Below are 23,187 nucleotides of genomic sequence, written 5' to 3'. Positions count from 1 at the left end.
CACCTACCTCAGAATGCCTGGGTTGCATTTCCAGCTTTGTGTTTTTTTTTTTTTTTTTTTTTTTTTTTTTTTTTTTTTTTTTACAGGCAGAGTGGATAGAGAGACAGAGAGAAAGGTCTTCCTTTGCCGTTGGTTCACCCTCCAATGGCTGCTGCAGCCGGCGCATCTCGCTGATCCGATGGCAGGAGCCAGGTGCTTCTTTTGGTCTCCCATGGGGTGCAGGGCCCAAGCACTTTGGGCCATCCTCCACTGCCTTCCCGGGCCGTAGCAGAGAGCTGGCCTGGAAGAGGGGCAACCGGGATAGAACCCGGTGTGCTGGCACTGCAAAAGGAGGATTAGCCTGTTAAGAAGCCACAGCGCCTGCCCAGCTTTGCCTTTTTGAATCCTGCATTCCTACTAATGCACACTTGGGAGGTAGCAAGTGATGGCTTAAGTACTTGAGTCTCTGCCACCCACTGGGAAGACCTGGATTGACTTTCTTTTTAACTATGTATTTACTTGCAAGGCAGTTTTAGAGAGGGTGAGACAGTAAGTTCTTGCATCTGCTGGTTCACTCGCCAAATGGCTGCAAGTGCCAGAGCTGGGCGGGTTCCAGGACTCTCACACAGGTACAGGGGCCCAAGCACTTGGGCCATCCTCCACTGCTTTTCCAGGCCTTAGCAGGGAGCTGGATTGGAAGTGGAGCAGCCGGGGCTCAAACCGGAGCCCTTATTGGATGCTGGCACCACAGGCAGCAGCTTTACCTGCTGTGCTCCTGGCTTCAGCCTCGCCCAGCCCTTAATATTTAAGCAGCTGGAAGAAGATCTCTCCTCTGTCTTTCAAATAAAATGAAAATAAATAAGAATTTATTAAAAAGTTTTGTTTGCTGGCTCTTTTCTCCTCACCAGAGGCCTTGGTCTCTCATTCCTTGAGGAATCTACAGTTTCTGGATCAGGATCTAGCATCTTGTACACACTCATTAAATATTTATTGACTAAAGGAATAATTTCTAAAAATTTTCTAAAATGGAGGGTTCTGGGACAAGTGTTTGGGATGCCTTCATTCCATAGCAGATTGCCTGGGTTCAAACCCGTCTCAGCTCTGCTCCCAATTCCAGCTTCCTGCTAATGTGCACCGTGGCGAGACCTGGATTGGTCCCTAGCTCCTGGTTTCAGCCGGGGCTGGCCTCTGCTGTCGTTTTGGGAGTGAATCAGTGGGTGGGGGCTCTGTCTGCCTCTCAGATGGATAAAGGAAAAACACAATGGGAAGTTCAAACAGGTAAAAGAAGACAAGAATATGCTCGTCCTATTCCCTTCCACCAGCCTCACTTCTCACTCTGGCCAGATTGAGTTTCAATCAACCTTCCACTCTCCCTTTCTCCAATTATTAATTTTTATTTTCACCTACTTGAAAGAGCAGAGAGAGAAACAGATCATTTAATCCACTGGTTCAGATGCCTGTAACAGGGCAGGGTCAGACTGAGGCCAGACCCTGGAACTCCAGCATGGGTGGCAGGGACCCAGGTACTGTGCCTCTCAGGATGCGTTAGGTTGTGAGCAGGGCAGCCAGGGCTCAAACCACAGTCCCATGCGGGGTGCAGGCATCCTCAGCAGTGACTCAGCTCACTGGACCACAACACCTGTTCCTCAGATTCTCTTTAAGGTTCATTTATTGATTTTGACAGTCACAGGGCCCAAGAGCTGGGCCATCTTCTGCTGTTACTAGCGCGGAGCAGCCAGGACTTGAACCGTTGTCGACATGGGAAGCTGGCATTGTGGGCAACAGCTCAACCCCTGCTCCGCAGCGCCAGTCCCTCTCTGGTCTTTTCAAGTCTAGAGGACTTCTTGTTCCCTCTCTCCAGCAGCTCATTGCTTATCTAGTTGCAGTAGTCTGATTTTGTGTCCAGACCATCCCTGTGAGTGCTTTGTCCTCCAGGTCCCCTGCAGAGCCATTGAATGGGCTCTTATTTAACCCCTTCAGGAGCTCCATGAGGTCGGAGAGCAAGGTGCTGGGTGTCCCCACCCCCTCGGTCCCTTTGCCATATAAAAAGGGGAATAGTAGCCCCTCCTCCACTTGCGTTAATAAGATATGTATGTGGCCGAACACTGTCACGGCTCACTTTCACTATCTTCCCCATTTTGCAGACCAGAAAGGTGGGGCTCTGAGAGGGGCAGGGGTTGGCCCAGGCAGGGTGAATAGTGAGCTGGCTGGGCCACCGCCGGCCCTGAGGCCCCATGGAGTCGTCACTCAGTGCTGGGAGCTGCGGCCCTTCTGGTCCTCAAAGGGCTGCCTTGTTCTGCCCCCAGCACGGGAAATTCCAAGTGGTTTTCCAAACTGGCTTCTCTGGTTCTGTCCCTGGAGGGAGCAGCAGAGGGGCCCGGGTACCCTAAGCGAGATTCCAGGGAAGATGGGATTGAGTCCGAGCTGAGGGGGACGCTGTCACCTGGAATGACCTGGGCAGCTGAGGGCCTATCTGGGCCTTACCGTGAGCTGGCAGCCCTCACCCCGTCTTTGAAATGGTTCTGGCTGGGTGGCGGCCTCTAGGTGGTATGGGTAAAATTGGGTCTGGTTTAAGGTGGGGTCAACACGGAGAACACTGGTCTCCTTGTGTTGCTGGCCGGAGGGAGAGCAAGAGCACACCGAGACCACTTCTCCCCCTGGTTGCTCTCGCTCATGGCCGTGATGACTCGGTCCCTGTGCCCGGTGCTCCTCGGTGTCGTCGTCATGCTGTCTGCCGCCCCGGGGCCTAGCGCGGGGGGCCGCCCCATGCCCAAGCTGGCCGAGCGGAAGCTGTGTGCTGATGAGGAATGCAGCCGTGAGAGTGGGAAGAAGGAGGGGGGGAGTGTGGGTTCCTGGCCTGTGTGTGTGCTGGGTCAGGGGCAGGGGTGCTGTCACTGTCACTTCCTTCTGTTGCTGCCCTAGACCCCATCTCCATGGCTGTGGCTCTTCAGGACTACGTGGCCCCTGACTGCCGCTTCCTGACCATATACCGGGGCCAGGTGGTGTATGTCTTCTCCAAGCTGAAGGGCCGTGGACGCCTCTTCTGGGGAGGCAGTGTGAGTGTGTGTGGGGGTGAGATCGGAGGGGAGTGAACCCCAGCTTTCCACGGCACCTCCTGTGATGCCAAGATCTTTTCTAGACACGGGAGATACACTCATGAACAGCTCTTATCTTTTGATAGAAGGAGACAAGTGAGAATTAATACAGAGGGACCGGGTGGCTGCTTGGCCATCTGTGCAGGTGATGGTTAGGCTGAGATTTGAGTGACAAGGCTGGGGAGAGGAGCGGGAGCCAAGCCCCCCAGCGGGACGGAGCTCGCCAGGGTCCCAGCGCCCGGCTGTCGCTCCCTCTTCCCCAGGTTCAGGGAGATTACTACGGAGACCTGGCTGCTCGCCTAGGCTATTTCCCCAGTAGCATCGTTCGCGAGGACCGGACTCTGAAACCCGGGAAAATTGATGTAAAGACAGATGTGAGTGTCCTGGCTTGCCGAGGGAGGCCCTTTGGGTGGTGAAGATGGGCAGAACCCCTCCTACCCTTGGACCCCCAGTAGCCTGGCTCAGTTCGCTCCCCGCTAAAATGGGCAGTGATTTCTCACTCTCGGTTCAGCAGAGATTAGAGGACTGGGGCTGATTTGCATAGCATTTTTGTGGCCAACCGCTAGACCCGCTGCGGTGCTCACTGGGTTTGCTCTCCGCCGTTTCCGCTTCCTCTTTTTCAGAAATGGGATTTCTACTGCCCGTGAGTGCAGCTCGCCGCGATGCCCGCTGTCTTCCCTCCTTGGCTTGTGTGCAAATACATCGGCCCAGCGCAAACTGCCGCGTCTCTGTGGTCCTTGGGCTGGGGCAGTACAAAGGCAAAATCGGCCCAGGTTCCTGGGTCCAGCCAATCAGCTCACGGAGAACGGCAACGTCAGGGGTTGCTAGGCAGAATCTCACCGACGAACGCTTTCTGGGCCCGCAGCTGGGCAGAGACAGACCCCTAAGCTTCGGTCTGGGACACACGCCAGGGAGAAGAAGGGGAGTAGGGAAATGCGGTGTCCCCTCTAGACCAACGCGGGGAGCGCAGCTTTAGGGAATGAGCCAGTCAGACCATGGGGAGGACACACCTCGCAGAGCAGAGGTGTTTGTGGAAGAGTATTTGCAAAGCGCCGTGGGAGATAACCTGAGCGTGTCCTCCCAATGTTGCTCCTTCCTGTCAGAAATCGCACCTGCCGGCTCAAGATCCGCTCTTCTCCCAGGCTCCGTCACTGCCGCCGCGGCCCCCTCTTCGCGTCCCTAACCCCGCCCCCAAGCCCGCTCCGACCCAATCCGAAGTCTCGATTCCGCCCCTCGACTCCTGACCAAATCCGTTCCTCCCGTCGGCCAAGCCCCCTCGGCACCGCCCCTTCCCACTTGCTCCGCCAATCGCTCGTCTTGGTCCCGCCCCTCCCGACTCAGCCCCTCTCACGCTACCAATCTGTGCCTCTCGTCCCGCCCCCTGCCCACCGAGTCCGCCAATCGTCCCCTTTGGGAAGCGTGGCCTGGTATCCCGCAGCCCTAGCGGGTCGCGCCGGAGGGGGGAGGCGGAAGTGGCGGCGCCGGGCCCCGGGAGTAGGAAGGAGCCGGGGCTGCAGCCGGAGCGGAGCCGCTGCCAGCCGAGGAGCAGGCGCGGCCGCGGCGCCATATTGCGGCCCTCAGCGGCCGCGACCGAGTCATGGCCGAGACCTACGGTGAGGGCCTACGGTGGGTCGAAGCAGGGGTCGGGGTCTGGGCCCAGAGAGGATGCGGCCTGTGGGAATGGGGCGGGGCTTTACATGTCAGGGGGCGGGGTCAGGGGCTGTGGGGGCAGGGCCTAAGCGGAGACTGGGAGGGGTTTAGTGGATTGGGGCTGAGCTTCATCTGTTCGGGTGGAGCCTGGGTCTGGTGTGTGGATTACAGGGGTTGGGGCGGGATTGGAGGGAGCCGGGGTTGACGGGTTCGGGGAAGGCTGGGAGGGGAGAGGCGGGCCTTGAGGTGTGGGGTGGAGCCTGAGTGGATGGGGCGGGGCTGACTGAAAGGCAGGGGTCTGGCTTCAGGGGCTGAGACCACCCTGAGGAGCTCTGTCCCCTGGGGCTGATCTGGGTTGAGAGGTCTGAAGTGGGGGGTTGGGGATGGGTTATCTTCGAGGTAGGAGCGGGGCTTAAGCTCGACTGTAGGGCAAGGTCCCAGGCCGGGAAGTCGAAGCAGCGTGTGTGTGGGTGGGGGGAACAGGTCCGGGACTCCGAGGAAGCCCTGTTCATTCCACAGGTGCAGGAAAGCAGGGGAACAAGGGCAGAGATCCGGAGGCGGGAGCCCTTGCAGTTCTCCGGGAGTAGAATGAAGGCCTGGGGCTGTGGAGCAGTACATGGGTCAGAAGTGGCCGGAAGGGAAGTCAAGAGAGACAGGGACTGAGCCCGAGGCTTCTGCGATGGGAGAGCTAAGATCCTGGACTCCAGAGCCCTTTGGCCCGGGTTTGAGCCCAGCTCTGCCAATGGATGCTGGCATACCAGTTATCCACTCTGGCCTTAGCTTCCTCATCTGGGAAATGGGTATAATGAGAAGTATCCCTCCCTCTTCGAGTTTTCCTGAGGGATTCAGCGCGCCGTTCATACAAGTAAAGGCCTTTAGACTTGTGCCGGGCCCAGGGAAGCATAAGAGGGACCTGTTACTGTTGGCGTCTGTGCCTCTGCCTCTGCCCCTAACTGCGATGGTCTTTTGGTTTCCGTCCTCTTCGCGGTGGACATCCTCGGTTTTCTCTCCATCTGCTCAGACTTCCTCTTCAAATTCCTGGTGATCGGCAGTGCGGGAACTGGCAAATCATGTCTCCTTCATCAGTTCATTGAGAATAAGTGTGAGTCTCTGACAGTGGTCCTGGGAGCGCTGAACTGTGGGAATGGGCCTGGCGTGGGCGGGTGGGCAGGGCTGGCCACAAGGACGCTCCCAAATGCTGGCTTCCTGGTCCCTACCACGGTGGACGTGCTTTGCTAGACTGTGTCACCCCAGCAATGAGAATGGCTTGGTGGAGTCGGGGGGGGGGGGGGCTTGGAGGATGGGGGTCCTCTGAGCTTCTGCACTGCCTCCTCTCTCCCCCCTGCCTCCAGTCAAACAGGACTCCAACCACACGATCGGCGTGGAGTTTGGATCCCGGGTGGTCAATGTGGGTGGGAAGACAGTGAAGCTACAGATCTGGGACACGGCTGGCCAGGAGCGGTTTCGGTAGGTGGGCAGGGCTCTCGGTAGGTGGGCGGGGCTCTCAGGAGTGTGTGAGGGGGTAGAGACTGGGGAAGCAGAGTCCTGAGCAGGCAGGGAGAGAGCAGTGGACAGGCTGGGGTTAGCAGCTACCCATAGCCCAAGGGAGAGGGAGCCCTGAGGGTGGGAGTGAGGGTGGAGACCCAGAGAGAGTCCAGGGCGGGAAGAGATGGGGAAACTTGAGAGAGACAGCCGCAGGGAATGAGAAAGGAGGGGAGGAGAGGAAAAGGGAGACAGGTGAGAGCTGGACGGGTGTGGAGGGAGAGATGGAGATGGCTGGGTAATGAGAGAGAGGGGCACAGAGCGCTCAGCACACGGTCGGTCCTCAGGCAGAGCCTGCGTGTTGATAGACGCAGAGACGGAGAGCAGGGCCAGCCGCTCCCCGGAGCAGTGTGGCCTCCGGGCAGCACTCAGCAGCTGCTAGGTCAACACTTGGGGGTGCGGTGGAGGAGACGGGTGGGTGATGCGGAAGGCTCCATACCTGTTTGTGGGGTGACGGTGTGGCTCCCAGAGGGCCCCAGACTGGTGAGACGGGAGAAGGCAGAGTTGGCCACCCTGGGAAGGGGGCTCCACCAGACTCAGCAGGAGAAAGGGACAGTGGGCGTTGCTTTGCACTTGGCTGGGGCCGGGTGAGGGGGCGGCTCGGGAAGATGCTGAATGAATGAACACATGAATGGGAAGGCAGGGGTGAGGATTGGAGGACCAAAAGTCAGAGAGAGAGGAACAGACCCTTTGGGGAGATATAGGAAGACAGGACTTGGAGACAGGGAGAGCTCAGACAGAGGCAGGCAGACGGACAGCTAAGTAAGAGACACTGTGTGGTCGCCAGCCCAAGGCCAGGCATTAGGGATGGGCCAGCAGTGAAGGAGGGGGGCCTCTGAACCACCAGTCTTTCTCCGCAGAGGGGGGCAGTGTCGGGGCAGACCTCAGCCTTGGGGGTGACTGGGTCCCCCTGGCCCCACAGGTCGGTGACCCGGAGTTACTACCGAGGGGCGGCGGGAGCCCTGCTGGTGTATGACATCACCAGGTGGGTGCACGGAGTGGGCGGGGCCGGGGGGGCCCAGGCAGCCCCTTTCCCACGCTACTCCCTCCTCTGCTGCTTCTCCACAGCCGGGAGACTTACAACTCGCTGGCCGCCTGGCTGACCGACGCCCGCACTCTGGCCAGCCCCAATATCGTGGTCATCCTCTGTGGGAACAAGAAAGACCTGGACCCTGAGCGTGAGGTCACTTTCCTGGAGGCCTCCCGCTTTGCCCAGGAGAACGGTGAGGGCCAGGCAGAGGGCAGGCAGTGGCATGGCTGTGCCCAGCCTGGGAACGTAGAGGTTAGAGGTCTGGGTTCTGATCCCGGTGTTGCCACACGTGGGCTGTGTGAGTGCTCTGGTCCTTAGGCTTCCCCCTCCGGAAAGTGGGGTCACACTGTGACTGCTGTGCTGGCTAAGGGGGGCGTTCACGGGTGGCACAGGTGGGTGCCCAATGGATGTTGGCTGCCCAGGTTTCAGCAGTGGGCCTGGGTGATGGCCCTGGGGACAGGCCCACTTAGCGAATAAGGGAGATGGGGCGGGGCGTGGCACAGGGGAAGAGGCCGCGGTGCTGGGATGAGCGAGCTGGTGGGAAGTGGCTTGAAGATCCTGCGTGGCCGAACCAGGCGTGTTGCAGGCGTAGCATCTGCCCATGGCCCCAGCTTGCAGCCTCCAGGTTTGGAGCGGCTTTGCCACCAGCGACACCTGGCTTTGGATCCTGGCCGTACCTCCTTCACCAGGAGGCCTTGTCATGGGGCTGACGGGTGGTCTCTGGTGGACCTGGGCCCCTGCTAGGTGCTGCTGGGGACACAGCGAAACACAGCCCTGGCCCCTGCCCTCAGGGGGCGCTCTGTCCAGTGGGTGAAGGGGGCAGGGGAGACAGACTCCTTTCCAGACAGTAACAGCCCACGAGGTCAGGGTTGGATGGGGTCTTGGGGCTGGGCTTGGGGAGACACAGAGGGCTGTGGGGGCTCAGAGCAGGTGCACCTGAGCCAGCCTGGGATGCCAGGAAGGCTTTCAGGAGAGGGGCTGTAGGAGTTGAGCTCTGGTGGGGAGGGAGTGACGGGGGTGGGAAGGAGGCCTTCCTGGCAGGGGGCGCGCATGTGCAGAGCTGGGGTGGAGGGCCGAGGTCCTGACCGGCCTGCGTCCACCCCACAGAGCTGATGTTCTTGGAAACGAGTGCGCTCACGGGCGAGAACGTGGAGGAGGCCTTCCTGAAGTGTGCCCGCACCATCCTCAACAAGATCGACTCAGGTGAGGCCGCGGTGGACTCCTGCAGGCGTGGCGGCCAGGACCCGGCCTCAGGGAACCCACTGCAACCTTTCCGCTCCCGCAGGCGAGCTGGACCCCGAGAGGATGGGCTCCGGCATCCAGTATGGCGATGCCTCACTTCGCCAGCTGCGGCAGCCGCGGAGCGCTCAGGCCGTGACCCCTCAGCCCTGTGGCTGCTGAGACCTGTGGAGCCAGGTGGGATGCTGGGGGCTCATGGAGGCAGGGGCCGGGGAGGGGGGAGCTCCTGGGAAGAGGGAGCCCAGAACACAGAGAGAAACAGAACGACACAAAACCACACGTGGCAGAGGAATATCTGCTGGCCCCGGGCCACTGCCGGCTCTGCCCTGGATGGGCCCCCCCAGTCCCAGGCGCAGGCGCAGTTCTGTATTTCCAAGGCACTGGAACACAGCAGTGGATGGGACAAAAACAACCCTCCCTGCCCCGTGGAGTCCACTGTCTTGGGAGGAGACGGACAATACACAGGCGCGTAAGTGAGCCAGGTAGCAGTTAGGGCAGTCTGTCCCGTCAGGCCGAGGGGTCTGGCGGCTGGATGAGGGCGGTCGCAGACAGGACCCGGAGGGGAGCCTCACTGGGAAGGTGTCGTTGGAGCAAAGTCCTGAAGGAGGGAGGGCAGGAGCCCTGTGGGCTCTGGGGGCAAGAGTGCGCGGCAGTGAGAACAGCAAGTGCAAAGGCCCTGAGGTGGGATGTGCCTGGCACAAATGAGGAAGGTCAAGGCGGCCAGTGTGGCCGTGGTGTGTTAGGGGGCAGGGGTGTAGCAGGAGGTGAGGTTGAGGGTAGTGAGAAGCAGGATCAGTCAGGGCCTGAGGCTTTGGGGAGGGCTCTGGCCTAAACCCTGTATGGGATGGGAGTCTTGAGGTCATGGGGGGTGGCTTTTTTTAAAGATTTATTTTATTTATTTGAAAGGCAGAGTTACAGAGGAGAGAAAGGGAGAGATAGAGAGCACTCTTCCATCCACTGGTTCACTCCCCAAATAGTCACAATGGCCAAGGCTGGGCCAGGCTGAAGCCAGAAGCCAGGAGCTTCATCCAGGTCTCCTATGTGGGTGCAGGGGCCCAAGGACTTGGGCCATTTTCCACTGCTTTCCGAGGTGCATTAGCAGGGAGCTGGCTAGATTGGAAGTGGAGCAGCAGGGACTTGAACCTGTGCCCATATGGGATGCTGGTCCTGCAGGCGGTGGCTTAACTCACTATGTCACAGAACCGGTCCCCCGGGAGGCTTCTGAGTATAGCTGAGGGACGGGGGTTGCCCTCGGTGTCCACCGGGTCCCTGAGGTGGCACATGGAAGGGACCATGCGGGGCTGTGGTGGTTGCCAGCATACAGTGAGGGACAGCGGACAGGATGGGGACGTGAGGGGCAGAGGAGGCCGGATATCCTTCCTGACCTCCGTCTCCAGCCTCATCTCTTGGGTCTTTCTAAAACACTGTCCCTCCTGTTTTTTTTTTTTTTTTTTTCTCTTTTAAAGATTTGTTTATTATTTGAAAGGCAGAGTTACAGAGGGAGAGAGAGAGAGAGAGAGAGAGAGAGGTCTTCCATCTGCTGGTTCACTCCCCACATGGCCAAAACTGCCAGATCTGGGCTGATCTAAAGCCAGGAGCCTGAAGCTTCTTCCTGGTCTCTCATGCGGGTTCAGGGGCCCAAGGACTTGGACCATCCTCCACTGCCTTCCCGGGCCACAGCAGAGAGCTGGATCAGAAGTGGAGCAGCCTGGACTCGAAAAGGCACCCATGTGGGATGCTGGCACCGCAGGTGGAGGCTTAGCCCACTACGCCACAGCACAGGCCCCATCCCTTCTTTTTATTTATTTACATATTTTTAAAGATTGATTGATTTATTTGAAGAGCAGAGTTATAGAGAGGCAGGTAGAGAGAGAAAGAAAGAGAGAGAGAAAGAGAGAAAGAAAAAGAAAGAAAGAGAAAGAAAAAAAGAGAGAGAGAAAGAGAGAAAGAAAGAAAGAAAGAAAGAAAGGTCTTCCATCCTCTGGTTTGCTCCCCAGATGGCTGCAATGGCCAGAGTTGGGCCGATCTGAAGCCAGGAGCCAGGAGCTTCCTCGGGGTCTCCCTCATGGGTGCAGGGGCCCAAGGACTTGGGCTGTCTTCTTCTGCTTTTCCAGGCCATAGCAGAGAGCTGGATTGGAAGTGGACCCGAACTTGGCACCCATATGGGATGCTGGTGCTGCAGGCAGAGGTTTAGCCTACTACGCCACAGCGCCGGTTCCATCCCTCCCTTTTAAAACCACCCATGGGCCGGCGCCGTGGCTCAACAGGCTAATCCTCCGCCTTGCGGCGCCGGCACACCGGGTTCTAGTCCCGGTCGGGGCACCGATCCTGTCCCGGTTGCCCCTCTTCCAGGCCAGCTCTCTGCTGTGGCCAGGGAGTGCAGTGGAGGATGGCCCAAGTGTTTGGGCTCTGCACCCCATGGGAGACCAGGAGAAGCACCTGGCTCCTGCCATCGGAACAGCGCGGTGCGCCGGCCGCAGCGCGCTACCGCGACGGCCATTAGAGGGTGAACCAACGGCAAAGGAAGACCTTTCTCTCTGTCTCTCTCTCTCTCTCACTGTTCACTCTGCCTGTCAAAAATAAAAAAATAAAAAAAATAAAAAATAAAACTAGCTTTAAAATAAAACAAACAAACAAACAAACAAAAAAACCACCCATGGCTCCTGGGGTCCTGGGGTCACAGCTGCAGCTCTTCAGCCTGGTGTCTGACCCCGTGAAGGGACTGTCCCAGCCTCGGTTCGCGCTCCTTCAACCCCTTGCACTCTCCCCACCTCGTGGGTCACTGCAGCCACATAGAAGTTCCTGTCCCTGGGCCCTCGCTCGCTCGTGCAGAGCCCTCTGCCTAGAGCACCATTCCGCCCCTCTTCCTGGGGCAGCACCTCCTCTGCGCAAGCCTTGTTCTGCAGCCTCTTTTATTTATTCATTTAGATTTAATTACCACTTTATGTGCTTAGATTTATTTATTTATTTGAAAAGCACACTAATAGGGAGAGACACAGAGACCTTCCACCTTCTGGGTCACTGGTGCTCAAATGCCTGGAACTCCATCCGGGTCTCCCAAGTGGGTGGCAGGAGCCCAAGCACTTGAGCCACCTTCTGCTGCCTTGCCAGGCACATCAGCAGGGTGCTAGATCAGAAGTGGAGCAGCCGGGAGTTGAACTGGCACTCAAATGTGGTACCGAGATAGCAGGCGGCGGCTTCTCCCACCGTGTCCCAACACCGGCCCCTCTCCAAACTCCTTGACAGGCGTGTGAAACGCACAGGCTTGGGCCCTGCCCTCACCCCTCCAGGTGTAGGTGTGTTTCCTGTCACTTCTCCCCTGTTTACTTCGTGCCCAGCCCTCTCCAAGCCACTGGCAGCTCTGGGGCCGTTGTGGGGAAAGTGGTCCAGGTTTCCCAATGGAATAGGTGTGGCACTTGAGAGAGCTGGAGGGGTCACAGACGAGGCATTTGGACAGTGCCGCGTTATCCTTTGCACCTGCTGTGCCTGCGCCTCCCTTTCCTCTGCAACCTGGGGGTCACAGAAGTAGCTGCCGACTGAGTGTTGAGATTAAAGAAGTTCATTCACGTGAAGTGCTTAGAGCAGGCCCACTGACCCAATTTGAATGAGGGATCTCTGCCGTTTTTCTTCTGACTCTGGACTACAGAGAGATGCATGGGCGGGGGTTCCCCACACCAGGGCCGACACGGTCTGCGGTAGTGTTTGCCCACAGTGGGTCACACGTGGTAAGGCAGTGCTTTTACAGGCCTCACTGACTGCAGCCTGCAGGAGGAAGCCAGTGTCTATAGTCGCACCCACATATAAAACATGTTTTTCTCTTAGCAGCATTCTTTTTTTTTAATTGAAATTCACATAACATAATTCACATAACATAAATGTCGTGACTGCGAAGTGTACAATTGAGTACATTCAAGGGTTGTATCACCACCGCCTCTGTCTGGTTCTGGAACATTCCCAAAAACCCCATGTCCACTAAGCAGGCCCTCCTCATCTCCCCAGCCCCTGGCAGCCATCAGCCTGCCTTCTGTATCTGTTATTACACACGATGCACTCAGGCCTTTTCTATTTCATTTTGTTTGAATGAAAACTGGCCGAGGCCCGTCAAACCATCACCCCCAGCTGCACACAGTCTGCATGTTGCAATCACATGGGGAACTGTAGAGGGCACAGACTGCCCGGGAACTCAGCCCCGAGGTTCCAAGGGAGTCTGGGGCTTTCTAGAAGCTCCCAGGTACTGCTCTGTTCAGCCAAAGCAAGAGCCGCAGACCACTGGGTCTCTCTAGCTTGGAACACACTGCAATGAGCCCCAGAGCCAGGACATAGAGGGGGACACAGTGATGCAAAGGTGGGAACGTGTTTAGACATTGAAATGTGCCTTGACAGCTCTGTGAGGCAGGCAAACAGGGAGATGCAACATTACCTGCAGAGGAGAAACTGGAAGTCAGACAAACTGTAGAAATTTGGACAGCTGGAGCTAGATCGGGGGGAAGCATACCCAGAAACGAGAGAGAGAGAGAGAGAACACAGCTGGGCTGACCCAGCCCCCTCCAGGTCACGACGCCTTTCTCTTTCAGCTCACCTGTTCTCCAGGACCAGCCCTGTCCTTCTGGCTGGGGCCCACGTCCGGGCCCCAGGAAGCCGTGTCCCAGCTGCCCTGGCCCCAGAGAAGCTGCCCCGCCACCTGTCCCCCTTCCCTGGCCTGGTAGGGCCTGGCTTTGGGGCAAGACTGAGCCACGGGGGAAGGGGGAACCTGTACCTGCTGCTGCTTCCTCTGTCTTGGCTAACCTCTGTCCCCCCTGGATCCCTAACCACACCCCAAGAGCTCCCAAAGCCTGAGACCAGGGCCATTCGGCCCCCAGTCCCCGCCTGGTCCTGTTGTCGCGAGTACGTGTTATTTATTACCTGGAGGCCTGTCCCTTCCCCTCCCGACCCCCATAAAGCATTGTTTACACCTGTGCCTTGGCCTCCATCATTTGGGGACGGTGGGGAGACAGAAGAGCTGGCCGGTGAAAGAATGGTGTGTCGTGGTGTTTGGGATCCGTGTTTCTGGGTTGGACAGGGTGAGGAGTACACCAGGGCACACCACGACTGGGGTGCTTCTGACACTAAGAGTGACCGTGTGTGCAACACGGCAAGTCCCTGTGTTGTGGCCTGTGTATGGGTGTTCCCAGTACCTGTATGGAGGAACGTGTGGAGCAGAGTGCTGCTGGTGAGTGTGACACTGTCGCGCGTGACTGCTGCGTGTCCTTGTGGAGTTGTTTGGGACACCAAGGCCAAGGAAGGGGAATGTGGGCCTATGGGTGGACCCGGGGCTGTGCCTGTTTTCACCCAGGCGTGATGGATGCCGGGAAGTCCAAGGCAGTGAGTCATTACTGTGTGTGCACTTGTGCACGTGTGCTGCTGCAGCTCCGTGTGTGGTGGACGTTTGGCTCCTCCCCATACACCTGTGTGTGCTCCTGAACACTGTGGGCCTTTGTCCAACCCTGACTCATGCGTTCTTGATACCAGTGGTATCTCCTTGTGCCAGGTGAACGCCTGACACCTCCAGGAAACCCGATAGCCATAGGTGCATCCCCCAGAGGGTACAGCTGGGCTGCACACTGCCCTCCGGACCCCTCGGAGGCCTGAGCCTTCGCGGTGCCGCGGTGCCGGGGTGATGGCCCAGGAGGCGGGGCATTCAAATGACCTGATCTGCATAACCCTCCCAGGAAGGTCTTCTGAATATTCAGAGGGGCAAGGCTGGCCATGCTAATGTCTTCTCTGCGGAGCCTTCCCAGGCTGCTTTACTGTGACTCCTGCAATTGTCCCGCGGGGTCATAGCCAACGTGACGCATCGCTTCCAGCCTGCTTGCCCGTCTCTCCAGCACGGCACGGCACGCACTCTTCTCCCTCCGTTATAAAAAGCACTTGTGAAAATAACTGACGTACAAATTTACATACGTTTCCCAGGGCGCAGCCATTTTCCAGTATCTCATCCCGATCCTGGGGCTGCGAGGAGTCGCCCACGTAAATAAGTCATTTGCATGCCGCTCCCCACCCGCCTACTCGTCACCCGCAGAGCTTGCGGCTCCGAGGAAGTGGGCTGGTCCATGTAGATTACCTCATTTACATGCTCCTCCCACATAGTCGTTTTAACAGGCTCAGAAACGGCCCCTCCCCGTCCAGCTCTGTGTCTCCGCCTACGTGGAGGGGCGGAGCTTAGGATGCAAATGAGCTCGTAAGGGCGGCGGACCCGCTTCGCCTTTCTGGACAGGGGCGTCCTGTTTCCTTGCCCCGCCCCCTGCGGCTCGCGCTTGCGCACGCGCCGTCTCCTCCGCCTGCCCATGGTCACGTGCCCTCCGGGCGAGGCGGGGGCGGAGCGTCGCGGGGGGTGGGGGCGGGGTATGGCGCGCTGTGCGGCGCAGGGCGGCTGGCACAAACGGCGGCGCCGGGGCCGGAGGAAAAAGCTCGGTGAGGAGGTCGCGGGGAGGCGAGGGGGTGGAGAGGAGAAGGGGCCCGGGTCGGGGCGCGGGCGCAGGCCGGGGCGCGTGAGGGGGCGCGAGCCGGGACTCGGCGCCGCGGCCCGCGGCGCCCGGGCGGGGGAGGGGGAGGGGAGGCGGTGGGGGTGGGGAGGAAGCGCGCGGGGCACGTTGGGTGCCGGCCGTTGGGGGGCGGGGTGGGCGCTGGGCGCGCGCGCCGTGGGGAGAGGCCGGGCGCCGGCGGCGCGGGGTCCGAGCGGCCCCTGGGCCTCGGCGCCGGCGCTCCCGGGGGTCAGGGCCCGCACCGAGGGGGCTTGGGAGGGGGCCTGCGTCCTGTCGCGGCGGACCCCGCTCCCGCGTCCGCCTTCCCTGTCTCGGGACCTCCCTTCCGTCTGGGTGTGTGCCGGCCCCCAGCAGGCTTCCTCCGGCCCGGCCCCGGCCGACCCCACCGCGCGTCCCGTCCGGCCGCCTCGGGCCCTTCCTCCCAGCTTCCCTCCGGTCTGGTTTCTGCCCCTGGGCCCCCAGTTCTCTTTGTCTCTGACTCCCCGGCTTCCTCTGCCTGTGGCCCCTCTCCTCCCCGCTCGGACTTTCTGGCTCCCTTCTGTCTTGTCCGCAGACCCCCACATCTCTCCCGAGCCCCCTCCCACTCCTGTCTCAGGCCCCGTCCCTCTTGGCCTGTCTGGATACTCACTCGTCCCTACCCAGCCTCCCCCGCTGCCCCCCAACTCGTTCTCAGGCTGTGGGGTCCCGGAGCCCCATCTTCCGCCCTCCGGTTTATACTTGGCCGCACCTGTCTCGCCGCCTCTCCAGCTCCTGTCTCATCCCTCTCTCTCTATGTCTCTCTCCAGCCATCCTGACGGGCCCCTTCCCAAGCCCCTAGGGACAACCGTGGACCCGGGGACCAGCGTGCACCTCCAGGGCCTAAGAAGAACCCCTGCTGCCTGTGCTGCCTCGCCCTGCCCCACGCCAGGCCCAGCGGCCTCCGGCTGCGTCAAGTGGAGGAGGCGGAGGAGGTGGAGGAGGGTGGCACCATGGGCCCGGGCCGTGCCCTCCATGCCCGGGGGATGAAGACACTGCTGCCATGGACAGCCCGTGCCAGCCGCAGCCCCTGAGTCAGGCTCTCCCTCAGTTGCCAGGGTCTGTGTCAGAGCCATCGGAGCCTGGCCGGGCCAGGATGGGAGTGGAGAGTTACCTGTCCTGCCCCCTGCTACCCTCCTACCATTGTCCAGGAGCGCCTGGGGAGGCCTCGGTGGGGAGTGGGACCCCCAGAGCCACCGCCACCTCCACCACTGCCAGCCCCCTACGGGAGGGCTTGGGCGCGCAGGATGGTGGCGAGCTGTGGCCGCTGCGGAGTGAGGGTGCTGCCGCGCTGGTCACCAAGGGGTGCCAGCGGCTGGCAGCCCAGGGGGCCCGACCTGAGGCCCCAAAACGGAAATGGGCAGAGGATGGGGGCGATGCCCCCTCACCCGGCAAGCGGCCGTGGGCCCGGCAAGAGAACCAGGAGGCAGAGGGGGAGGGTGGCGTGGGCTGCAGCGGCGGCAGTGGGGAGCCGAGCGCCAGGCGGAGGGAGGAGGCTCTGCCCTCCGCGCCCGAGCGCCTGGCCCTGGACTATATTGTGCCCTGCATGCGGTACTACGGCATCTGCGTGAAAGACAACTTCCTGGGGGCGGCGCTGGGGGGCCTCGTGCTGGCCGAGGTGGAGGCCCTGAAGCGCGGCGGGCGCCTGCGGGATGGGCAGTTGGTGAGCCAGCGAGCTATCCCGCCGCGCAGCATCCGCGGGGACCAGATCGCCTGGGTGGAAGGCCACGAGCCGGGCTGCCGAAGCATCGGGACCCTCATGGCGCACGTGGACACCGTCATCCGCCACTGCGCCGGGCGGCTGGGCAGCTACGTCATCAATGGGCGCACCAAGGTAAGGCCAGCGGGCGCGCTGGGCACGGTGGGGCGGGAGATGGGCGTCTGGGCTCAGAGGTGTAGGCAGCTTTGACAGCGCGCGTGCACTCGCTTGTGGGGACGCTGGGGTCTCTGATCTCGTGGGCCTTGCTTTGCGCACCTGTAAGCTGGGGCTTTGGCCTGGAGCCCCAGTGATTTTTTCCCCCTGACCTTCCCAGGAGTTCTGTTGAAGAATCTGATGAGAGCTGCTGACAGTCACAGCCCCACACCGCGGGTGGACTGTGTTTTGTCAGAGTGGGCAGCACAGACAGGCACCCGCTGCTTCCTCTGTCCTCCTGCACTTGGCTGTCGTCTTTCCTGTCCTTCGGTCTGGCCGGTCCATCCTGTCCCCCAGGCAGAAGCAGGAGGGGAAGGTGACAGTGAGGAGTGAGCCCTGAGGGGGTCGGAGTGCTGCCGCCTGACTGAGCCCCTGGGCCTGGGCCGCCTCGTGTGTTTACTGAGGTGTCTGGGCCCGGTAGCCTTTCCCTCGGCTCCGCGTCCTGCTTCCTCTGCTGGAGTCCTCTGTCCTGCCCTCGCTCACCGAGGCCCTCTCTGATCTCCTGCTCCTCTGTGTCTCTGCTTGGTCCCCTTCCCTCTATTCCATATCGAGTAGTTGTTGTTAGTCTTTTTTTGGAACCTGGATCTTTTGGGACTCTGCCAAAAGCGGCTCTCCTCGGAAAAAGCGCTCATTTGGTTGGAGTTCATGGGCAGGTGTCAGGACCTCCCAGGCTGCTGGTTGCCCATTGCAGAGCCTGAGAGCAGGAGCCCTGCACAAGACAGTTACCCTGCAGGGGTTTGTACCTCTCTTCATGGAAGAGGGTGAGGGCCCCGGGCTTGAGGCCCAGGCCCCAGCCCCAGGGGCTGTCCTCTGCCCACCGTCAGCAGTGCCAGCCGGGTTCTGCCCCACAGGGTGAGCCTGCACGGCTGATCCCTCCTCTCTCCGTCAGATCCCGCCTTGGTTCTGCCACTGTGTGCCTTTCCTCTCAGGCCGGAGCTGGCTTGGGGACCAGGGCTCCCCCGGGGCCACGGCTTGTTTCCGCTCCGCCCCAGCTGGAACGTGTCCTACTTCCCTGTACCTCCCGTTACTTGATCACTCCAGAGCCAGCGCCACCCCTCCCTGGGCTTGGCTCCTGTGTAGGCGAGATCAGCGTGGCTTCCTTGGCTCAGCACCTTCACCCCTTGCAGGAAGGAGGTTGGGGCCCCGGAGTGGGGGCCAGGGAAGGGGGGCTTGAAGAGCTGAGTAGCCCAGGGCAGGGCACTGTTCTGGGCCTTAGTTTGCTCACCCACAGAATAGGAAAACCAAGTCAAGTCCCCAGCTAGTCTGTGGCAGATTGGGAGGGGGCGAGGTCGAGGATTGCTCCCCCTTTGGCGTCCCCAGCTCTGACCTGGATCTGTCTGGGGACTGAACCCTAGCTAGGATTGTGCAGAGGGAGCTGTTGGGACTTCTTCAAGCCCTAGGTGGCGTTTATTGCCCTGGCGAGCTGAGAACAGCCCGGCTGTAGATTCAGCCCAGTCACTGTGCAGTTCCTCTTGAGACAGCAACCCCAGAGGGCAGCTTCTGCATTCCCTCCCTGTGCCCTGAAGCAAGGCTGGGAGCTGCTGAGGTAGTGGCAGTGGCAGTGGGACACGGATCAGCCATCCCTGAGTCCTGCTGCTTCTGCCTGCTCGCTTGACCCACATGTGGGAGAGAGCTGATTGTGCTGGCATGAAGGGCCACCAGGGAACCCCAGGGAGGGCTTAATTGGCCCATTTAAGGGCAGCTTGGTGGTGGGCCTTGCCGAACATTGGCTTGGAATCTGCTTGTCACCTGCAGGGGGTGTGTGTGCATGATAGGGCTCTGGGCACGTTGTCACCAATGGCCGTTGTCGTCTCCTGGCTCTGATCCCACCTGCTTTTTCCCTGAGATGGAAGGGGTGGAGAGCAGGTTTTCTTGTCACTTCTGTTGTCCCTGGGGACTGAAGCTTCCCCTCCTGAAGGTAGGAAGTAGATGACTCCCTGGGCCCAGGGAGTGCTGATCTCTCTAGGTTTGTGTGTTGGGGGAAGGGCAGGTTCCTGTTTCTATGCCCAGCCTTCATGCGTGACCCTGCCTGTGTGAAACTTCGTGAGAGGCTCCCTGGGGCTGCTGGGCAGGAGGGAACAGGAGGGGTGCTGGGGAGACAGACCTGACTCCAGGGACTTCATGGGGCTGGCTTTCAGACCAACACCGGGTAAACAAGGTTCCGCTGCGGATCTCACATTGAGAGGAGTGGAGTAGACAACAAGTGCTCCAGGCAGCCTTGACCTGTGTCCTGAACAGCAAGGAGCGTGGGGGAAAATGTGGCAGGCAGGTGCAAAGGCCTTGGGGTGGGCGTAGCTCGGCCTGCCGAGGCTCTGGGCACCGTGTTGGGGACAGCATGAGGTTGGTGGCCCTGGAGACGGTGATCTGGCATTTGCATTTTCTCAGGATGCAGTGGAGAGCTGGGAAACAAGGTCTTTAGCTGTAGTGTGGGGGTAGATTGTGGGGAAGAGGGTGCAGTACTGGGCATAGTCTCCAGTTGGATTCTTAACTGGGGATACCTTGCCCATCTCGAATCAGTGACTTACTGATTCCAGGCCACTGTGGCCACAGCCACAGCCACAGCCACAGCCTCTCCTTCCAGGGAGGTGTTTGCTCAGAGCGCTCACCCATCTGCAGGGCCCTCCCTCCTGCAGGTGTGGGCAGCAGGTTTTGTCCTGGGGCCTTCTCAGCACCCTGGTACTGCCAGAGAAGCTTGGCCTTCGATGGCCACAGGCTTCCTGAAGTCTGCCTGGAGAACCCAGCGTTGGTTCTGTGGTGAACCAAGTGCACATTTTTTTTTTAAAAGGTAGTATTTATGTATTTTTAAAGATTTATTTATTTGAAAGGCAGAGTTACAGAGAAGCAGAGAGAGCTCTTCCATCCTCTGGTTCACTCCCCAGATGGCCACAACAGCTAGAGCTGTGCCGATCCAAAGCCAGGAGCCTGGAGCTTCTTCCGGGTCTCCCATACAGGTGTAGGGGCCCAAGGACCTGGGCCATATTCTTCTGCTTTCCCAGGCCATAACAGAGAGCCTGCTCGGAAGTGGAGCAGCTGGGACTCGAACTGGCGTCCATATGGGATGCCGGCACTGCAGGTGGCGGCTTTACCTGCATGCCACGGCACCAGCCCCTCAAGTGCACATGGTTAGTGCAGAACAGTTTAAAACACGCTGGGTCAGCCGTCCTGAGTCAACCTGTCAGCCCTGAAGTGCTTCGCAGGCCTCGTGTCTGCTGGCCGACGCTGGTCTGTCCCCTGGTGAATGTTTATGTCGGGACTGTCTTGCTGGGCCTGGTCCATAGGTGTAGCTTGGTGGGGAGGGGTCAAGGCAGGTGGTCTCTGGCCAGCAAGACACTCAGGGTCTTCCTGCCAGTCCCCTTACTGGCATTCTGCCTCATCCAGCCATCCTAGAGGCCTTGGGTGGGCCAGGGCTGAGATGGGTGGGGCTCGCACACTCTCCCTCTCCATAGCATTTCAGCCTGTGCTGCGGCTCTGCACGTGGCAGCGCTTTGCTGAGTTCCTTCCCATACGTTTGGTGTCCACTTGGGAAGGAGCTATGAGCTCTGCTTCATGGATGAGAACCCGAGACAGGATGTTAAGTCATCTGCCTGAGGTCACGACAGCAGAGCCGCGAACCTGGGAAGTGGCTGTGCCCCTTGTTCACGCCACTGCCACCTGTCAGCTTCCCAATGTTAGCAAACTTCCCCAGGGCCCTGGCTGCAGCATGGGCAGGGATTATGGTTGCAGACCTGTGCACACAGAAGCCAGGCCGGAGTGCGTCCTAGCAGTTGGCTGGGTGCTTGGCTGTTCTCCGGCGATAATGCTACTGCTGTAAGCAGGTGTTTTCTAAGCTCCATTTTACAGGTGAGGCAGTTGAGGCCCATGAGGTGATGGGACTATCCAGAGTTACCCAGCAGGTTGTCCTTGGAGCTGGGGTTAGATCTCACTTCATAGTCATACTCTAGGTTTCAGTTCCTTTTCAAAGGTGATGGGACAGATAAATGATTTCGTGGGATTCTTTGTAGTCAGAGGAAGTGGTTCTTAGCATTGCTGCCCATTGGAATTAGCTGGGGAACCTTTAAAAACATCCAGGCTCTCCTTTAGACAAGGCTAGTAGCACCTCTGAGGGTGAGCAGGCCTGGGCATCAGGGTCTCAGATCCCCAGGGGATTCCTGTCTGCGGCCAGGGGATACCACGGTGTTCTAGGGCTGTGGGGCCACGTCACTGCACACCTGAACACTCAGAAACTGGTTTTACTTTACTAAAATGTCTGAGGTGGGGTTGAGGTATCGAAAAACTTAAACCCTTAGTTGTTCACAGAGCCCAACCTGGGTGTGTATGTATTCACTGGCCCTGGGGATCTACTGGGGACGTGGGCTCTTGAGGCCCAGGAGGTGGGCTTCTGACAGACTTGTGGGTAGGGCTCTTGGGGCTGGACCCTTGGACTCCAGGAGAAGCCGGGCAGGGAGGGGTGAGCCAGGGGGCAATGGCTGCTGCTTGGAGATGTCCGTGCCTAGCCTCAGTAAACCCACCTCCTTCCATCTCTGCCAGGCAATGGTGGCGTGTTACCCAGGCAATGGGCTGGGGTACGTGAGGCACGTTGACAATCCCCACGGCGATGGGCGCTGCATCACCTGTATCTATTACCTGAATCAGAATTGGGACGTTAAGGTAGGGTGTGTGGGTGCGTACACCCACTCCATCTCCACTCCTGCTCACACTGGAGGGTTCTGTTCCTCTGCTTGATCTGCTGGAGGGGGGGGGGCTGTCTGCAGGCTCTTCCTGGGATGTGGCTCCTCCTACTCTCCAGCAGACTGTGGTGGGAACCCCCCCTTCCTTTCCGGGAATGGTGCTGTCTGCCTAGCCCCACCCGATCTCGTAATGAGCACGCTCCCCCTTTTCCTGTCTTTAGTAGCTTCCTGTCCATCTCCATAGTGAGGCAGACTCTGGGCTGTCATTCACTGTAAGAGCCTGTGTGGTGGGTGGGACGGCGGTGTGCTGAGGCTGTGCACCCGGGTGGGCTCCGGGCAGGACTGGTGCCTCAGCCTGTGGCCTGCCCCCAGGTGCATGGCGGTCTGCTGCAGATCTTCCCTGAGGGTCGCCCTGTGGTAGCCAACATCGAGCCGCTCTTTGACCGCTTGCTCATCTTCTGGTCTGACCGGCGAAACCCCCACGAGGTGAAGCCAGCCTATGCCACCAGGTATGAGTCACACTCTGTGGCAGTGCCCAGTGTTCCCTTTGCCAACAAAGTCTTCTCAGACTCCCAGGGTGACTGGGACAGGTGAAGGGCTGGGGGGAGCCCTGGGTGGGAGCTGAACCCAGTGGCTCAGAAGGGCAGGTTGAGAGCCATCACATATGGGGCTGGAATCGCGGAAAACTGATCTCCACCTGCATTGGTTCCCAGGTACGCCATCACTGTCTGGTATTTTGATGCCAAGGAACGGGCAGCAGCCAAAGACAAGTATCAGCTAGGTACCTGCTCCCCTCCCTCGTGCCCTTCCCGTTACGTGTGCGTCTTGTCGGTGTCTTACTGCCTCCCATTACTCCGTTCTCCCCTCTCCCTGAGCTCCGTGGCTCCCCATCCTTGCCCTCTGTCCCTTTCCTGACGATTCACTGTCTCGTTCCCTCTCACCCTCAGCGGCAGGACAGAAAGGCGTCCAGGTTCCTGTGTCACAGCCGCCCACACCCACCTAGGACCAGCCCCGAAGCTGCATGGGCAGCTTGCCCTGACCTCTGGAGAGCCCTGGGCCCTGCTGCAGCCCACCAGCCTTGGTGCCTGCTCCTTCCCCGCCACTGCTGCTTCTGACTTGGCTCTGTCCGATGTCGTGGACCAAGGAGGAGAGGCCTCTGCTGGCCCGTCCTGGGGGCTGGGGTTGCGACCTGGGCAGAGGCCACATTGGGACTGCCGCTGTTGAAAGCTGGGGGCTGGTTGTGTCCCCATTAGGTGTGAGAGATAGGATGAGACATTGCCACCTTGCACCAGGACGCGGGATTTGGGGTTGGAGTGAGTCATGGCCTCTTGCTGGCAGAGCTTTGGGGGGGGGGGGGGTTATCCCCTAGCCCCCTCCCCCCACTCCTCCAGCCTGGAATGTGAAGTGACTCCCCAATACCTTTGGCCATGGCACCTCGGACTGGGCTGCTGGGGCAGGGGAAGGTGCCTGGGGGTGCATGGGTGTGGAAGTCCTGTCAGCCAAGAAATAAAGTTTACCTCAGAGCTGCACCCGTCTG

At 59.7% G+C, this 23,187-nt stretch overlaps 3 protein-coding genes across 4 annotated transcripts; all 3 read left to right on the top strand.

Annotated features, from left to right (window-relative positions):
• Positions 1 to 2,216: 2,216 nt before the first annotated feature.
• MIA (MIA SH3 domain containing) lies at positions 2,217 to 3,787 on the top strand. Its single transcript, XM_062176568.1, has 4 exons — positions 2,217 to 2,794; positions 2,902 to 3,035; positions 3,338 to 3,448; positions 3,698 to 3,787. Exons 1-4 carry the CDS (start codon positions 2,653 to 2,655, stop codon positions 3,719 to 3,721), a joined length of 411 nt encoding a protein of 136 aa, XP_062032552.1. The 5' UTR covers positions 2,217 to 2,652; the 3' UTR covers positions 3,722 to 3,787.
• A 782-nt stretch (positions 3,788 to 4,569) lies between these two features.
• RAB4B (RAB4B, member RAS oncogene family) lies at positions 4,570 to 13,491 on the top strand. Its single transcript, XM_062176674.1, has 8 exons — positions 4,570 to 4,687; positions 5,746 to 5,826; positions 6,077 to 6,191; positions 7,189 to 7,251; positions 7,335 to 7,489; positions 8,404 to 8,499; positions 8,582 to 8,712; positions 13,110 to 13,491. Exons 1-7 carry the CDS (start codon positions 4,672 to 4,674, stop codon positions 8,695 to 8,697), a joined length of 642 nt encoding a protein of 213 aa, XP_062032658.1. The 5' UTR covers positions 4,570 to 4,671; the 3' UTR covers positions 8,698 to 8,712; positions 13,110 to 13,491.
• A 1,407-nt stretch (positions 13,492 to 14,898) lies between these two features.
• EGLN2 (egl-9 family hypoxia inducible factor 2) lies at positions 14,899 to 23,179 on the top strand. 2 transcript variants are annotated; one of them, XM_062176441.1, is made up of 6 exons: positions 14,899 to 14,985; positions 15,842 to 16,905; positions 21,511 to 21,630; positions 22,023 to 22,159; positions 22,364 to 22,431; positions 22,598 to 23,179. In XM_062176441.1, the coding sequence occupies exons 2-6, from the start codon at positions 16,075 to 16,077 to the stop codon at positions 22,651 to 22,653; spliced, it is 1,212 nt and encodes a 403-aa protein (XP_062032425.1). In that variant the 5' UTR covers positions 14,899 to 14,985; positions 15,842 to 16,074; the 3' UTR covers positions 22,654 to 23,179. The 2 variants fall into 2 exon arrangements, with proteins under 2 accessions (XP_062032425.1, XP_062032424.1); XM_062176440.1 differs by lacking the exon at positions 14,899 to 14,985 and having other exon boundaries at positions 15,416 to 16,905.
• Positions 23,180 to 23,187: the final 8 nt, after the last annotated feature.

This window comes from Lepus europaeus, chromosome 19 (genome assembly GCF_033115175.1).
Source record: "Lepus europaeus isolate LE1 chromosome 19, mLepTim1.pri, whole genome shotgun sequence".
NCBI lineage: Eukaryota > Metazoa > Chordata > Mammalia > Lagomorpha > Leporidae > Lepus > Lepus europaeus.
The sequence above is the reverse complement of the archived record's forward strand: the minus strand, read 5'-3'. Positions and strand labels throughout refer to the sequence as shown.

Coding starts and splice junctions, on each gene's coding strand:
- MIA (XM_062176568.1), top strand. CDS start 2,653: ATGGCCGTGATGACTCGGTCCCTGTGCCCGGTGCTCCTCGGTGTCGTC. Junction 3,036..3,337: donor GCCTCTTCTGGGGAGGCAGT/GTGAGTGTGTGT, acceptor CCTCTTCCCCAG/GTTCAGGGAGATTACTACGG. Junction 3,449..3,697: donor AAATTGATGTAAAGACAGAT/GTGAGTGTCCTG, acceptor CCTCTTTTTCAG/AAATGGGATTTCTACTGCCC.
- RAB4B (XM_062176674.1), top strand. Junction 5,827..6,076: donor TCAGTTCATTGAGAATAAGT/GTGAGTCTCTGA, acceptor CCCTGCCTCCAG/TCAAACAGGACTCCAACCAC. Junction 7,490..8,403: donor CCGCTTTGCCCAGGAGAACG/GTGAGGGCCAGG, acceptor TCCACCCCACAG/AGCTGATGTTCTTGGAAACG.
- EGLN2 (XM_062176441.1), top strand. CDS start 16,075: ATGGACAGCCCGTGCCAGCCGCAGCCCCTGAGTCAGGCTCTCCCTCAG. Junction 16,906..21,510: donor TCATCAATGGGCGCACCAAG/GTAAGGCCAGCG, acceptor CATCTCTGCCAG/GCAATGGTGGCGTGTTACCC. Junction 22,160..22,363: donor AAGCCAGCCTATGCCACCAG/GTATGAGTCACA, acceptor ATTGGTTCCCAG/GTACGCCATCACTGTCTGGT.